Source organism: Schistocerca serialis, chromosome 2, assembly GCF_023864345.2.
Source record: "Schistocerca serialis cubense isolate TAMUIC-IGC-003099 chromosome 2, iqSchSeri2.2, whole genome shotgun sequence".
Lineage (NCBI taxonomy): Eukaryota > Metazoa > Arthropoda > Insecta > Orthoptera > Acrididae > Schistocerca > Schistocerca serialis.
Genome location: NC_064639.1, coordinates 508,269,823 through 508,285,901, shown reverse-complemented (window position 1 = coordinate 508,285,901; position 16,079 = coordinate 508,269,823). Strand labels below are relative to the sequence as shown.

At 42.8% G+C, this 16,079-nt stretch overlaps 1 protein-coding gene across 1 annotated transcript in view; it reads right to left on the bottom strand.

Moving 5' to 3' along the window:
* The window catches only part of LOC126456156 (putative inorganic phosphate cotransporter), a 243,969-nt gene that overhangs the window by 175,952 nt on the left and 51,938 nt on the right, over positions 1 to 16,079 (bottom strand). Inside the window, exon 3 of the mRNA XM_050091910.1 lies at positions 15,176 to 15,229. Within this exon, the coding sequence (XP_049947867.1) occupies positions 15,176 to 15,229 (54 nt within the window). The remainder of the gene's footprint in view (positions 1 to 15,175; positions 15,230 to 16,079) is intronic.

Sequence of the window (16,079 nt, the reverse complement as noted above, 5' to 3'; positions counted from 1 at the left end):
ATGACTTCAAGTCACGGCTGGTAGCGATTGAGAGAAGTCTGACGGCAAAACGCTTGTCAAGGACTTCATGCATCCTCATGTGTTAGCTCATGTGAGACAGTATTGCGTTGCCATTTTTCAAAATGACATTTATCATCCACAAATGGCTCAAGTCTCTACGAACTGTCTATTTGATGAGCAAGTACTCCCAGGGCCAGCAACATCCCCATGTCCGTCCGTGATAGAACATGTGTGGGGCCAACTTTAACATCAAAACCGTTCTGTTGCCAGTATTCTGGATATGAAGTACCAGTTACAGCAGTTGGGGGGAGGATATAATGGCTTTATGACACGTCTCCCACCTTTCCCAAAAATGCATATATGTCCCAGGGGGTGCAACATCATACTGATAAGTGGACTCACATTGTCAATTTTGTAGAAAATTTGGCTAGACTTTGTCGCCACCGAAACAACACAACATGCCCTCTCAACCCGTGATATTTCATTTCGTTACCCCGTCCCCTTCCGGGAGGTTCATTTTTTTGACAGACATCATATTTTCATCTGAGACGCTGTAGCAGTTTATTACTAAACCTGACACACACACACACATGCATTAGCAGTTGTTTCGTTATTTGTACCCTTGACAATCACTACTGTACTGAATATAGTGCCTTACATTACCTGAAACTGAAGTAGTTTCAGTGCGTTCAAACATTGGCCTTAACTGCTTTTGGGAAACAATGGCGTACCTTAATATGGATGGTCGAATGAGGGACTGAAACCCAGACCTCCTGAATGCAAGCCCAATGCCTTAACAACTGTGCTCACTTGCTCGATCCTAAAAGCGGGTTCAAGTCGGCAAAATACCAAAGCCGGCCGAGCTGACTCCAAACAGTGCTTTCACTCGCCTCTGTGCGTGACAAATGGTCTGCCTATTGAGCCATCCAACTACTGACTTAGTTCAACTAACCATCAACAGAGACATTATTGTGATCGAGTTCTGGTCTGACACACACTTTCAACAAGTCAGAAAAGTACACTGCTGGTCATTAAAATTGCAGCATCATGAAGACAGCATCCAACAAACGTAAAATTGGCTAGTATGGATATGCAAAACGATAGCATTTCAAGACAATCGCACAAACATGATGCCAGCTACATTTTGCATATAAGAAAAGATTACGGATTGGGTTTCTCACTCAGAAACTGAATGTTGTTGTTGAGAAGCTCGTGTTCCGCCTTGAATAAGAAGGATAAACCTCTATGCGCACGTGTCAGAATCCGACAGCGGCAGGATCACAGCCTATCGATACTGCGATCCATCGTTTCACAGTATTACTGCTCATGTTGGTCGAGATCCTTAGACTGAAATGCAAATTTGGAAACGATGGGTTGAGGAGGGCCATACTCAACGATCAGGCAGTATCTCAACGGTTCGACGACATTAGAGGCCAAACTGTTTGCCCAGCGCAACAGGATCGTACTACTGTGGGCACATTCCCTGAGACAGGGTATGGGCTTGTTTGCAGGGAGACAAGTATGCACAATGAGAGTGCGACGAATTCTGCAGCACCAGAGACTGTCAACACGGCGACCGATGTTGTGGCTTCCCTTGATGTGACAGCAGAAAAAGGCGCCCAACGACCAAAATGAACAGACTAATGTTAACCGACTGCTTTCGTACTTGTCAAAGTCTCATTAGCTGGCACCATGGTATGTAGTATCAAGTGCATATGAGACGATGGCCTTAGCCGGTAATATGGACAGCAGCCGTTATATTTCCGACGCATTCAGGCCAGTGGCTGTGCCCTATCTTCGATGTTGCCATCACGTTATCTTTCAACGTCTATGTGACGCTATACATGGTCCAGTCACATTAATGCAGCCACTGCATATGTTCAATGTCAGCATGCGATAACCAATCACAGATGGCACATGGCAGGACCAGCAGTATAAAGTGTGTATGTGGGATGCTAAAACCAGTGCAGTTGCCATAATATGGAAACTGACCGATTTGTCTAAAGTCCTTGAGGACTGATCATTGCCTTTCCGGACAAGGGTGGAAACATTTGCGAAACGGTTAAGTTTGTAAACTGTTCACGTGCCTCCATGGTTAAAGTACACCAAGCTGAGCAAAATGGCGTTATCCAAACGCAGCGCCTTGATAGTTGTTGTACACCATGGGTCTTAGATGATAGGAAAGGATGACGATTGTTGAGATGTGTACAGGCCAACAGATATGTAAGTGTTGAGCAACTGACCATCTGGACGAACCAACGGGCTACCAGTAGCGTCTCCTCAATGACCACTCAGCGAACGTTGTTGCATATGCTGTCTGCGCGTAATGGGGCCACTTAGGGAAATGGCAGCAAGAGAGGGGAAGAAAACCAATGTGCACTCCGTGTGCACACCGGGGGGAGTCATTCCAGATGTGGAAAGGGTCCTTCCGGATGCCATGAAGGGTACAGGGTGCACCCATCTGCAGGTGGTCGCTCATGTCGGCACCAATGATGTGTGTCGCTATGGATCGGAGGAAATCCTCTCTGGCTTCCGGCGGCTATCTGATTTGGTGACGACTGCCAGTCTCGCTAGTGGGATGAAAGCAGAGCTCACCATCTGCAGCATCGTCGACAGGACTGACTGCAGACCTTTGATACAGAGCCGAGTGGAGGGTCTGAATCAGAGGCTAAGACGGTTCTGCGACCGTGTGGGCTGCAGATTCCTCGACTTGCGCCATAGGGTGGTGGGGTTTCGGGTTCCGCTGGGTAGGTCAGGAGTCCACTACACGCAACAAGCGGCTACACGGGTAGCAGGGGTTGTGTGGCGTGGGCTGGGCGGTTTTTTAGGTTAGTTGGCCTTGGGCAAGTACAGAAAGGGCAACAGCCTCAACGGGTGCGGGGCAAAGTCAGGACATGCGGGGACCAAGCAGCAATCGGTATTGTAATTGTCAACTGTCGAAGCTGCGTTGGTAAAGTACCAGAACTTCAAGCGCTGATAGAAAGCACCGAAGCTGAAATCGTTATAGGTACAGAAAGCTGGCTTAAGACAGAGATAAATTCTGCCGAAATTTTTACAAAGGTACAGACGGTGTTTAGAAAGGATAGATTGCATGCAACCGGTGGTGGAGTGTTCGTCGCTGTTAGTAGTAGTTTATCCTGTAGTGAAGTAGAAGTGGATAGTTCCTGTGAATTATTATGGGTGGAGGTTACACTCAACAACCGAGCTAGGTTAATAATTGGCTCCTTTTACCGACCTCCCAACTCAGCAGCATTAGTGGCAGAACAACTGAGAGAAAATTTGGAATACATTTCACATAAATTTTCTCAGCATGTTATAGTCTTAGGTGGAGATTTCAATTTACCAGATATAGACTGGGACACTCAGATGTTTAGGACGGGTGGTAGGGACAGAGCATCGAGTGACATTATACTGAGTGCACTATCCGAAAATTACCTCGAGCAATTAAACAGAGAACCGACTCGTGGAGATAACATCTTGGACCTACTGATAACAAACAGACCCGAACTTTTCGACTCTTTAAGTGCAGAACAGGGAATCAGTGATCATAAGGCCGTTGCAGCATCCCTGAATATGGAAGTTAATAGGAATATAAAAAAAGGGAGGAAGGTTTATCTGTTTAGCAAGAGTAATAGAAGGCAGATTTCAGACTACCTAACAGATCAAAACGAAAATTTCTGTTCCGACACTGACAATGTTGAGTGTTTATGGAAAAAGTTCAAGGCAATCGTAAAATGCATTTTAGACAGGTACGTGCCGAGTAAAACTGTGAGGGACGGGAAAAACCCACCGTGGTACAACAACAAAGTTAGGAAACTACTGCGAAAGCAAAGAGAGCTTCACTCCAAGTTTAAACGCAGCCAAAACCTCTCAGACAAACAGAAGCTAAACGATGTCAAAGTTAGCGTAAGGAGGGCTATGCGTGAAGCGTTCAGTGAATTCGAAAGTAAAATTCTATGTACCGACTTGACAGAAAATCCTAGGAAGTTCTGGTCTTACGTTAAATCAGTAAGTGGCTCGAAACAGCATATCCAGACACTCCGGGATGATGATGGCATTGAAACAGAGGATGACACACGTAAAGCTGAAATACTAAACACCTTTTTCCAAAGCTGTTTCACAGAGGAAGACCGCACTGCAGTTCCTTCTCTAAATCCTCGCACAAAAGAAAAAGTGGCTGACATCGAAATAAGTGTCCAAGGAATAGAAAAGCAACTGGAATCACTCAATAGAGGAAAGTGCACTGGACCTGACGGGATACCAATTCGATTCTACACAGAGTACGCGAAAGAACTTGCCCCCCCTTCTAACAGCCGTGTACCGCAAGTCTCTAGAGGAATGGAGGGTTCCAAATGATTGGAAAAGAGCACAGGTAGTCCCAGTCTTCAAGAAGGGTCGTCGAGCAGATGCGCAAAACTATAGACCTATATCTCTGACGTCGATCTGTTGTAGAATTTTAGAACATGTTTTTTGCTCGAGTATCATGTCGTTTTTAGAAACCCAGAATCTACTATGTAGGAATCAACATGGATTCCGGAAACAGCGATCGTGTGAGACCCAACTCGCTTTATTTGTTCATGAGACCCAGAAAATATTAGATACAGGCTCCCAGGTAGATGCTATTTTTCTTGACTTCCGGAAGGCGTTCGATACAGTTCCGCACTGTCGCCTGATAAACAAAGTAAGAGCCTACGGAATATCAGACCAGCTGTGTGGCTGGATTGAAGAGTTTTTAGCAAACAGAACACAGCATGTTGTTATCAATGGAGAGACGTCTACAGACGTTAAAGTAACCTCTGGCGTGCCACAGGGGAGTGTTATGGGACCATTGCTTTTCACAGTATATATAAATGACCTAGTAGATAGTGTCGGAAGTTCCATGCGGCTTTTCGCGGATGATGCTGTAGTATACAGAGAAGTTGCAGCATTAGAAAATCGTAGCGAAATGCAGGAAGATCTGCAGCGGATAGGCACTTGGTGCAGGGAGTGGCAACTGTCCCTTAACATAGACAAATGCAATGTATTGCGAATACATAGAAAGAAGGATCCTTTATTGTATGATTATATGATAGCGGAACAACCTCTGGTAGCACTTACTTCTGTAAAATATCTGGGAATATACGTACAGAACGATTTGAAGTGGAATGATCATATAAAATTAATTGTTGGTAAGGCGGGTACCAGGTTGAGATTCATTGGGAGAGTGCTCAGAAAATGTAGTCCATCAACAAAGGAGGTGGCTTACAAAACACTCGTTCGACCTATACTTGAGTATTGCTCATCAGTGTGGGACCCGTACCAGATCGGTTTGACGGAGGAGATAGAGAAGATCCAAAGAAGAGCGGCGCGTTTCGTCACAGGGTTATTTGGTAACCGTAATAGCGTTACGGAGATGTTTAATAAACTCAAGTGGCAGACTCTACAAGAGAGGCGCTCAGCATCGCGGTGTAGATTGCTCGCTAGGTTTCGAGAGGGTGCGTTTCTGGATACGGTATCGAATATATTGCTTCCCACTACTTATACCTCCCAAGGAGATCACGAATGTAAAATTAGAGAGATTAGAGCGCGCACGGAGGCTTTCAGACAGTCGTTCTTCCCGCGAACCATACGCGACTGGAACAGGAAATGGAGGTAATGACAGTGGCACGTAAAGTGCCCTCCGCCACACACCGTTGGGTGGCTTGCGGAGTATAAATGTAAATGTAGATGTAGATGCTGCTCATTGCGACGAAGGCTGGAATATTGCAGTTGGACATCCATTGAGTGGCGACGGGTGACCTTTTGACATGAATCACGTTTAGTGCTCCAACGGCGTGAAATGTTTGACAGTAAATACCCTGCAACAATCGTCGGTCGGGAGGGAAGAGGAGGGAACTTTATGGTCTGGGGAATGTTTCTGTGGCATTCCATGGGTGACCTCATTCTGGAAGGCACACTGGATCAACACACGTATGCATCTATCCTTGTCGACCCCTACATCAAGGACAAAGGAGCATGTCACACCGCTCACAGTGTATGCGCGTGGTTCGAAGAGCACGAGGAAGAGGTTACCTAGTGTAAACACTGGCCACCAAACCCCCCCCCCTCCTCCCTCCCGGCGGATTTAAATCCTACCGAGAATCTGTGGGACCTCCTCGATCAGGCTGTTCACGCCATGGATCATCAACCGAGAGACCTAGCACAGCTTTCTGTGGCACTTGAGTGGCATGGCTCCACATCCCTGTCAGTACCATCCAGAGCCCCACTGACTCTCTTCCTGCACATCTCGCAGTGGTCTGCACTGCAAAAAATGGTTATTCATGCTTTTGAGGGGTGGCCCCATAAATATGGCTGCACAGTGTATTTCAACGAGATAACACAAGACAGCATGTTGCCTGTTGTGTTCTGAGCTACACCGATACTGTTGGCGTTTAGCTACAGTCATGCAACGCCATTTGACTGTGTATTATTATATTTATCTTTTGTATTATCCGGATTTCGCCCTGTATGCCATTTTCAAGTACAATGTTAAAAGTTGTTAGACCATTATTAAGTCATATTTGTTAAGGCAGTCCAAAGCTGGTAAACAAGGCTAACATGTGTTAGTCTTGTTCACCTGTAATAAACTGGGACATAGTACTTAGAATCCCCAGTTACTTAAACAGCCCTCTGCAAGACTTCCTTGAGTTCACAACAAAATAATTGGTATTGCACGTTTTTGGGCTCAGAAAACTACAGTTTGGCTTGATGAATTACGCCAGAAAATAATTCCATATGACATTACAGAATGAAAGTAAGCATAGTAAGCTACCTTTTTACTTTTATATCACCTATATCTGGCAACATTCGCATAACAAATAGAGATTTGTTTAGGTGCTACAGCATTTCTGTGGTATGCTCCTTCCACTTACATTTAATATCAAGCTGTACTTTCAAGAATTTAACGCTGTCATCTTTTCTTATCTGCTTGTCGTCACATTTCAGGCAGGAAATTTTACAAGTTCTGAAATGCATATCGTATGTTTTTTCAGAGTTTAGTGACAAGGAATTGGCTAGGACCCATTTACTAATGTCCACGAAAATTTCCTTAGCCGACCTTTCTAAAGCTATACTTGATTTACTATGTAGTGCAGTGTTTGTATCATTTCAAACAAAACGAACTTGGCATCTGGTAATAGTACTGATGAAAAGTCATCGATATACCCAAGAAAAAGTAAGGGCCCTAAGATAGAACCTTGTATGACACCACATGTTACTGTTCCCAGTAGGATGATGCATGATAGCTTAGTACATGTCTTCCTGTTACACCGTAATATTCTAATTTACTTAAAAGGATATTGTGATATACATAGTCAAATGCCTTTGACAATCACAAAATATACCAGTAGCCTATAATTTATTGTTTAATGAGCTACGTACAAACTCACTTCGTGTGTAGCCTTCTCCATATTGAAACACTTTAAAATTCCGAATTGTGACTTCGATAATATTTTATTTGTAATCAGATGGTTAAGAAGACGACTGCCTATTACTTTTTTGATAATTTTTGAGAATGATGGGGGGGAGGGAGGGGGACAGCAGTTTGTTGGAATTTCATTATCTCCTTTCCTATACGAAGGGTTAATGTCAGCATATTTCAACCATTCACAAAATATACCACTGATAAAAGACTAGTTACACAAAATAACTTAAAATGTCACTAAACTCAGAGCCACAACTTTGTTGATACTTTATCATAGCCACTAGATTATTTTTTATTTTAAAGATTTATCGTGGACATTACTTCTGCTAATGTTGTGATGATGATGATGATGATGATGATGATGATGATGATTGGTTTGCGGGGCGCTCAACTGCGCGGTCATTAACGCCTGTACGGAGTCAAAATATTTACACAGTCCAATTTTTAACTCAGTCCAATCTAACAACTGTCACAAATGACGATGATGATGAAATGATGAGGACAACATACACACCCAGTCCCCAGGCAGAGAAAATCCGCAACCCGGCCAGAAATCAAACCTGGGACCCCGTGATCCAGAGGTAGCAACACTAACCACTAGACCACGAGCTATGTACTAGTGTTGTGATGGTCATACTCATATTATTGTAATTATTTTTAGTGACTGGTCTGAGATATTCCATGGCAGCATCTACTGAAACTGACAAACTCATCTTTTCAGTAACAGTTATGCACTGGTTATTGAAAAGTTCGGCAACACTGCACACATCTGTTACCTTTGTCTCGTTTACTCTTAATGCTATGCGCTCCTCTTCATCTCTGGTTCTACCAGTCCCTTCCGTCTCTATATCCCATGTTGTTTTTGTTTTGTTATCTAATGTGACTAACATTTTCTGATCATGAATTTTCTTTGATATCCAGATTACTATCTTCAACGTTTTGCATTATGTATCGTAATGATTTACAAGAGAGCTGTTTCTGACTGATAGATATAGTTTCCTTTCTGCCTTACAGGGTACCTTTACTCCTTGAGTAATCCATAGCTTTTTTATAGGCTTTGGTGTAACCTGGCTTAGTTTTGAGGGAAAACAGTTTTCATGTAAGCTGATGACATTATTAATAAAAGTGTTGTATTTCTCAATCATTCTATGAGCATTATACACATCACTCCAAATTACGTCTCAGAGGAATTTCCTAAAACAATTCATTTTTGGTTTACTGACTACCTTCATGAACTCAGATTCAGCAGATCTTATATCCTGATCAGTATAAACATTTAGCAAAAGGAACTGCATATCATGGTCTGAGAGGCTATGTATTACTGGTTTTATAATATAATTTTCTTCATGAGATCTATAAATATATTTTCAATGGCCATCTTTGAGCCTTTAGCTACTGCAGTTGTAAAGTTAACAGTATAAATGAAGTTGATTGGCAATGCTACTGACTAAAATAAGTTCTTACTGGAAGAATTTTCAAGAAAATCTGCATTTAAATCACCAGCAACCACTAAGTCTTTCTTTTGTGTTGTTACATAGCCCAAAGCGGTTTATGAAAAGATTAAAATTACCTGCTAGTACTCAGTATACATTTACTATTATGAGTAACTTATTTTCAATTTCTACTTCTGTGCCACATACTTCTATACGCGGCTCTAGCCAAAATTTATGAATATCTGTGTTATTAAATTTATGGCAATTCGTGACGAATGTGGCAACTCCTCCAACCTCCGTTTCTACCCTACGAAAGTGAGAAGCTAACCTAAGTCCTGCAACACTTAACACATCTATAACCAGTGATCACACGATGTTCAGAGAGGTAGATTATGCCAACTGGATTCGATGGCTCTGATTCATCAATGTAGACAATTGTATTGTATTGTATGGAACTGGAGACCCAGAAACGATAGAGAGGCTTCGTCCCTGCCGTAGCCCGCAGTGATAAACAACCCCACAACAAGCTACAGCAGTCCACCCAACCTACCGCACCGAACCCCGGGGTATTGTACGCTTCGGACCCAGTGGGACCCCCCCTTCCCCCCCCCCCTCCCCCACCCCCAGGAACACACCCTCACACCAGACGAGCGTAACCCCAATGTTTGCGTGGTAGAGTAATTAAGGTGTACGCATACGTGGAGAAAGTGTTCGCGCAACAATCGCCGACATAGTGTAGTTAGAGGCGCAAAGTTGTCTGACGAAGTTCTAAGCCTGTTACTTCTGTTACCTGTTGTCACTTTCCACCTCTTTTCACCCTTCTCCTTCGTTAATCTGTCCACATCTTCCCTGGCCTGATCTAACTAAGAGCCGTAGAGCAGCAATTTTTTCCTCCTGTTCCATTATTTTCCTATCTCTACTACATATCTTAAAGAACCACTGATGGGTCTTGATTCACTTCCCCAATTCTCACGCCACTACAGTCACCCAAATGGAAAAATTACTGCATCCACCACACCAAACTCCGGAGCTAACAATTCTACGGCAAGTCAGGCACTTTTAACTCATGGCAAAAATAGTATTTTAGTAAGAATAAGTCAATTAAATCACCGAAAAACAAGAAAACACGTTTAAGAAAAGCAGACCTCGCAATTATATGTAAACAAAGATGTTATGTGCAAAGTTTCTAGACCCAGCAAATTAAAATTTACGCTGCATTTCGCAAATGAGAATTAAAACAATGAAGCGATATGCTGTACTTGAGTTGCTAGAAAGAAAAAAGAACTACTAAAAGAGATTTTTTAAGTTTATTGCGCCAAAGCGTAAACTAAATACGCCTATAACCCTACTTTATGATCTCTTTGCCTTTTCTGGAATATAACGCAACGAAGAGTCAAACTTTTTTAGGTAAGCTTGAAAATCACACTAATACACGTACTAGGTCTTTCAAATATATCCGGAACTTCGTCCACAAAATTTTTCTACGCTTACCATTTACTTACTTCTTCGAAATGCTGTTCTCCACAACTGATACACCGCTCGCAACGCCGTTTCCATTTCCGGAAGCGATCTTGGTACGCATCTTGCTGGATCGCGAGAAGCGCCGTCTACGAATTTCCTTTTATCTCGTATGCGTTGGAAATCTTCGTCTTTCGACGAGGTTTTCAATTTTGAAATAAAAAAAAAGTCCGCAAGGGCCAGTTCCGGAGAGTACGGAGGATGAGGCAGCAGTGATTTCGCTTTCTGTGCAATATTCAAGCGCCAACAGGGATGAATTGTCTCCCCACATTTCAGACCATTTCCTTTTCAAATTTTCTCGCAGGCTTCGCAACAAGTCCCGATAGTATCACCGATTAACAGTTTTCCCCTGCGGCACGAATTCATGATGAACTAATCCTTCACAGTCAAAGAAAACTATCGGCTTGGCTTTGACATTTGACTTGACCTGACGAGCTCTTTTTGGTCTTGGTGAACCTTTCCCGACCCACTGTAAAGACTGAACCTTGGTCTCAACATCATAACTATAGGCCAACGTCTTATGACCAGTTATGTATGATTCCCTTAAGAAACATCTCGTTCTCATTTGCACGATAAAAAACCTCTTCACAGATTGCGAGGTGAAGGGCTTTCTGGTGTTGACTCATGAGCCGTGGGACGAACTTGGCGCAACACGATGCATTCCAAGATCCTGTGTCCGGATTTCATAACATGATACAACTGAAATGTTACATTCCTCTGCAATCTCTCGGGCAGGCAGTCTTCGACTGGCACGCACAATTTCACTGACGTTCCTGAGATGAGCGTCGTCGCTAGACGTCGAAGGGCGTCCTGAACGAGGGTCACCTTTAACTTCCGTCCGGCCATTTTTAAACCGTGTGAATCATTCGTATCACCGAGTACGGCTTAAGCACTCATCACCGTAGACTTTCTGCATTATTGGTGTGTCCCTGTAAAGGTTTTCTTGAGTTTTACGCAAAATTTAATGTAGACGCATTGCTCATCTAAGTCTGCCATTTCGAAATTTGCAAACTTTGCGACACAACGTTCCACACAGTACAACTCTGAACAATAACTAACAAGAGTACGAGGCGCGTTTTTTTAAGTAAGTACCGTTTTGAAATTAAAAGAAGACGTGCTGAGATATCTCAATAATTTTATTTTTACATGAAATGTAAATTTCCGTAGAAATGTTGGAACACGTGAGGCAATACTAACCTTACGACTTATCTTAGAAGAAAGATTAAGAAAAGGCAAACCTACGTTTCTAGCATTTGTAGACTTAGAGAAAGCTTTTGACAACGTTAACTGGAATACTCTCTTTCAAATTCTGAAGGTGGCAGGTGTAAAATACAGGGAACGAAAGGCTATTTACAATTTGTACAGAAACCAGATGGCAGTTATAAGAGTCGAGGGGCATGAAAGGGAAGCAGTGCTTGGGAAAGGAGTGAGACAGGGTTGTAGCCTCTCCCCGATGTTATTCAATCTGTATATTGAGCAAGCAGTAAAGGAAACAAAAGAAAAATTCGGAGTAGGTATTAAAATTCATGGAGAAGAAATAAAAACTTTGAGGTTCGCCGATGACATTGTAATTCTGTCAGAGACAGCAAAGGACTTGGAAGAGCAGTTGAACGGAATGGACCGTGTCTTGAAAGGAGGATATAAGATGAACATCAACAAAAGCAAAACGAGGATAATGGAATATAGTCAAATTAAATCGGGTGATGCTGAGGGGATTAGATTAGGAAATGAGACACTTAAAGTAGTAAAGGAGTTTTGCTATTTAGGGAGTAAAATAACTGATGATGGTCGAAGTAGAGAGGATATGAAATGTAGACTGGCAATGGCAAGGAAATCGTTGCTGAAGAAGAGAAATTTGTTAACATCGAGTATAGATTTAAGAGTCAGGAAGTCGTTTCTGAAAGTATTTGTATGGAGTGTAGCCATGTATGGAAGTGAAACATGGACGATAACCAGTTTGGACAAGAAGAGAATAGAAGCTTTCGAAATGTGGTGTTACAGAAGAATGCTGAAGATAAGGTGGGTAGATCACGTAACTAATGAGGAGGTATTGAATAGGATTGGGGAGAAGAGAAGTTTGTGGCACAACTTGACTAGAAGAAGGGATCGGTTGGTAGGACATGTTTTGAGGCATCAAGGGATCACAAATTTAGCATTGGAGGGCAGCGTGGAGGGTAAAAATCGTAGAGGGAGACCAAGAGATCAATACACTAAGCAGATTCAGAAGGATGTAGGTTGCAGTAGGTACTGGGAGATGAAGAAGCTTGCACAGGATAGAGTAGCATGGAGAGCTGCATCAAACCAGTCTCAGGACTGAAGACCACAACAACAACAACAACAATGAAAGCCTGTACCTTAATCTACGCACTGACGCCATTACAGTCTGATTTTTTTGGTTTACGTTGTGTACTGAATGTTTAAGATACCTCCGATAACCGTTGAGCCCCGCCGACTGTGAAGTACGGGCTGTTATAAGATTTCTTAGTGCTAAAGGCCTAAAAGCGATCGATATTCATTGTGAGATCTGTGAAGTACACGGAGAAAACATTATGAGTGATGGAATGGCAAGAAAGTGGGTGAGAGCATTCAAAGGTGGCCGCACAAATGTGCATGATGAACAACGCAGTGGGCGTCCTTCGGTCGTTAATGAAAGTTTGTGCAGGAAGTGGACAATAAGGTGAGAGAAAACAGACGCTTTACGATTTCCTCCTTGCGGGATGGCTTTCCTAATGTTTCTCGTAGTGTTTTGTATGGCATTGTGATCGAGCACTTAAATTGACGAAAACTGTGCGCACGTTGGATACCGAAAATGTTGACGGATGTGAACAAAATCAAACGTTTAGACAGTGCATTGACTTTCCTTGAGCGGTACCACAACGATGGTGATGATTTCTTAAGGCAAATTGTTACGGGCGATGAAACATGGGTGGCCTACGTCACACCAGAATCAAAGCAACAGTCCATGGAAGTTGAGCAAGGGCATCGTTTTGCTGCAAGATAATGCCCGTCCGCATGTGGCGAATCAGACCAAAGATCTATCACATCTTTTCGATGGGAAACTCTAGATTATCCCCCATACAGCCCCGATCTTGCGCCCAGTGCCTACCATCTGTTCCTGCACTTGAAGAAACACCTGGGCTGTCAGCGTCTTCAAGACGATGACGAAGTCAAAACAGTGGTGATGCATTGGTTAACAAGTCAGGCGGCACACTTCTATGAGGAGGGTATTCAAAAACTGGTACAAGGTTATGACAAGTGCCTCAATATTGACGGAAATTATGTAGAAAAGTAGATTAAGGTACAGGCTTTCATGTAAAAATAAAATTTTTGCGGTATCTTAGCACGTCTTTTTTTAATTTCAAAACGGTACTTACTTAAAAAAAACACGACTCGTACAGCAATGGAACTTCCGGCAATTACATACTAAACACAAGTGTGTGTGCAGGGATGCCAACCGCATTTCGCTCCAGCACACCATTGGGGTGAAATTGCGAATGTTGCGGAATTTTTTGAACAAAGCTCGTATTTAACAAGTTTGTTTGCGTGGCCATCCTCCGCAGCGAGCATAGAAATATTTCCTTTGAAAATAAAAACCACCTTGGTGCACTGCAGTTTATTTCTCATAGACTCGTTTCACCCTGTTTTAGTCTAAGGCATCTTCAGTGCGATCAAAATTGTATCGTTCTAGATCCCACTGACGATATGTTAGAGTAAATAAAAAGGTGAAACTCATCTGGAAGAAATAAATTACAGTACAGAATGAAAAGGTGGTTTTCATTTACAAAATAAAAACCTCGTATTTAATTAGTTATCGGTATTAAACTAGGTTTTATTTCAGTCTAAATCACGTATCTGAACGTGAGCACAATACTCGTGCGTCTCGCCTAGCGCAGGGCTACCAACTCCTCAACTGCTGAACAAACTATGTTCGTCTTGGATAAGTACCTACAACTACAAATAAAATGAAAACTTCTTAACAGTCAGAATACAGCACACTATCTTAAATGGTGAGCTATCATCAAGCACGGAAGCAATTTCGAGTGTGCTCCAGCGATTTGATAGGACCATTAATGTCTATGTTACGTATTAATGACTTAACAGTAATAGTAAATGAAAGCTCAGAGTTTTCCATGAGGAAATTCTATCAGCAGTATATTCTAAAGCCACAACTTGACAAAATATGAGCCGAGTGCAAAGAGTGACTACTGGCCGTTAACCTAGAGAAATCTGAAGCTGTACATTCCACGGCAAAACCTACTCGTATAGGTCGACGTGCGCGCCAATTCTAGCATCCTACCAGAGACTCTGTCGGCAAACGTGTTCTTCGTTTGGTTTACTCAAACCGGACAAACGTAGCTTTTTCTCACCTACCTTAAATTTATCACTTCCGAAAAAGGCAAATTTTTGTTCACTGGTAATCAGCATTTCAATACGTGGTATCTCACAGACCCATCGATGTCTGCATTACCGCAATTTTAGCGCTTGCAAATGTTTGAAATTGTGCGTGCAATGACTTGATTGGCCAATTTCAACGCTAAATTACTCGGAAACGGCGCAACTCATAGAATTTTATTCTTAAAAATTACTTCGCAGCACAACTTCCCCTGCCACACCCTTTACAAGCTTTTCAGACTGTTTCTGAACACACTGTATAATAACCCGATCGCACAAAGTCTGGAATTTGGAAGTTGTTCCAAGCTTACCCATGGTCTGAGGGCGCCAACACTTTCGAGGGGTCCACGTGTTTACCGAAGTAGCCTTTTGCGCACTGCCGCCGCTTTACCTGGAGGTGACCAGTCCGAGCTACAGCCAGTTGCACCCAGCCTGTATGTTTGAGCTGTAGCCCGATAACATACCGCGCCTGCGCTTCGTGTAAACGCAGTCCCACTAATTGGCACCCAGTTGAAACAGGAGGGACACATTTTCAGCGTTATCTCGTGCGCTCCCACAAAAGACATCGCTTTTGTTGACGTCAAGATAACCACAAGCTGTAATTGCATCGTTCATGAACCCAAGAGTGTGAACAAACGACGGTGCTCAGTTCGAATGTCACGGAGTAGTGTTGTGCTAACGCGTCTCTAAATTTTTTCCGGCGGAGGTCCTTCACATAAATCGAAACGAACGCCGTCTTGTTTCCGTCCTTTTCGTTGCTCTCGGTTTCTGGGTTCCTCATCGATTTTACTTTCTGGCTTAAAAAGAGTCAGGAAACTATTTCACTTTTCGTTTTCAACCCAAATCATCAACCGATTTCATATGAAAAACAAATCACATCCAATGCTGTGACGTTAGTGAGCATCAGGCGGTACCAACAGTATTTACGTCATACCCAGCATACCACCACGACACAGATTACACATCATGCAAATAGTATGTGATATACAAATCGCCAGTATATCTACATCTACATAAATATTCCCAAACCACCACACGGTGCATTTCGGAGGATACCTTGCACCACTACTAGTCATTCCTTTTCCTATCCCACTAGCAAATGGAGTGAGTTATGACTAATATTAAGCATGCCACTTACTTGGAGACAGTTATTATATATATTTAAGTGCATTTGTGAGTTACTGAATACTGATTCAGCCAAATTCCAGGGAACTGTGAGCAGGCTGTTGCGGTTCCAAACTGTGAATACTTAGGATGGTTACCAGTCTGGCACTTTCCTTACAACCGAGGAAAGC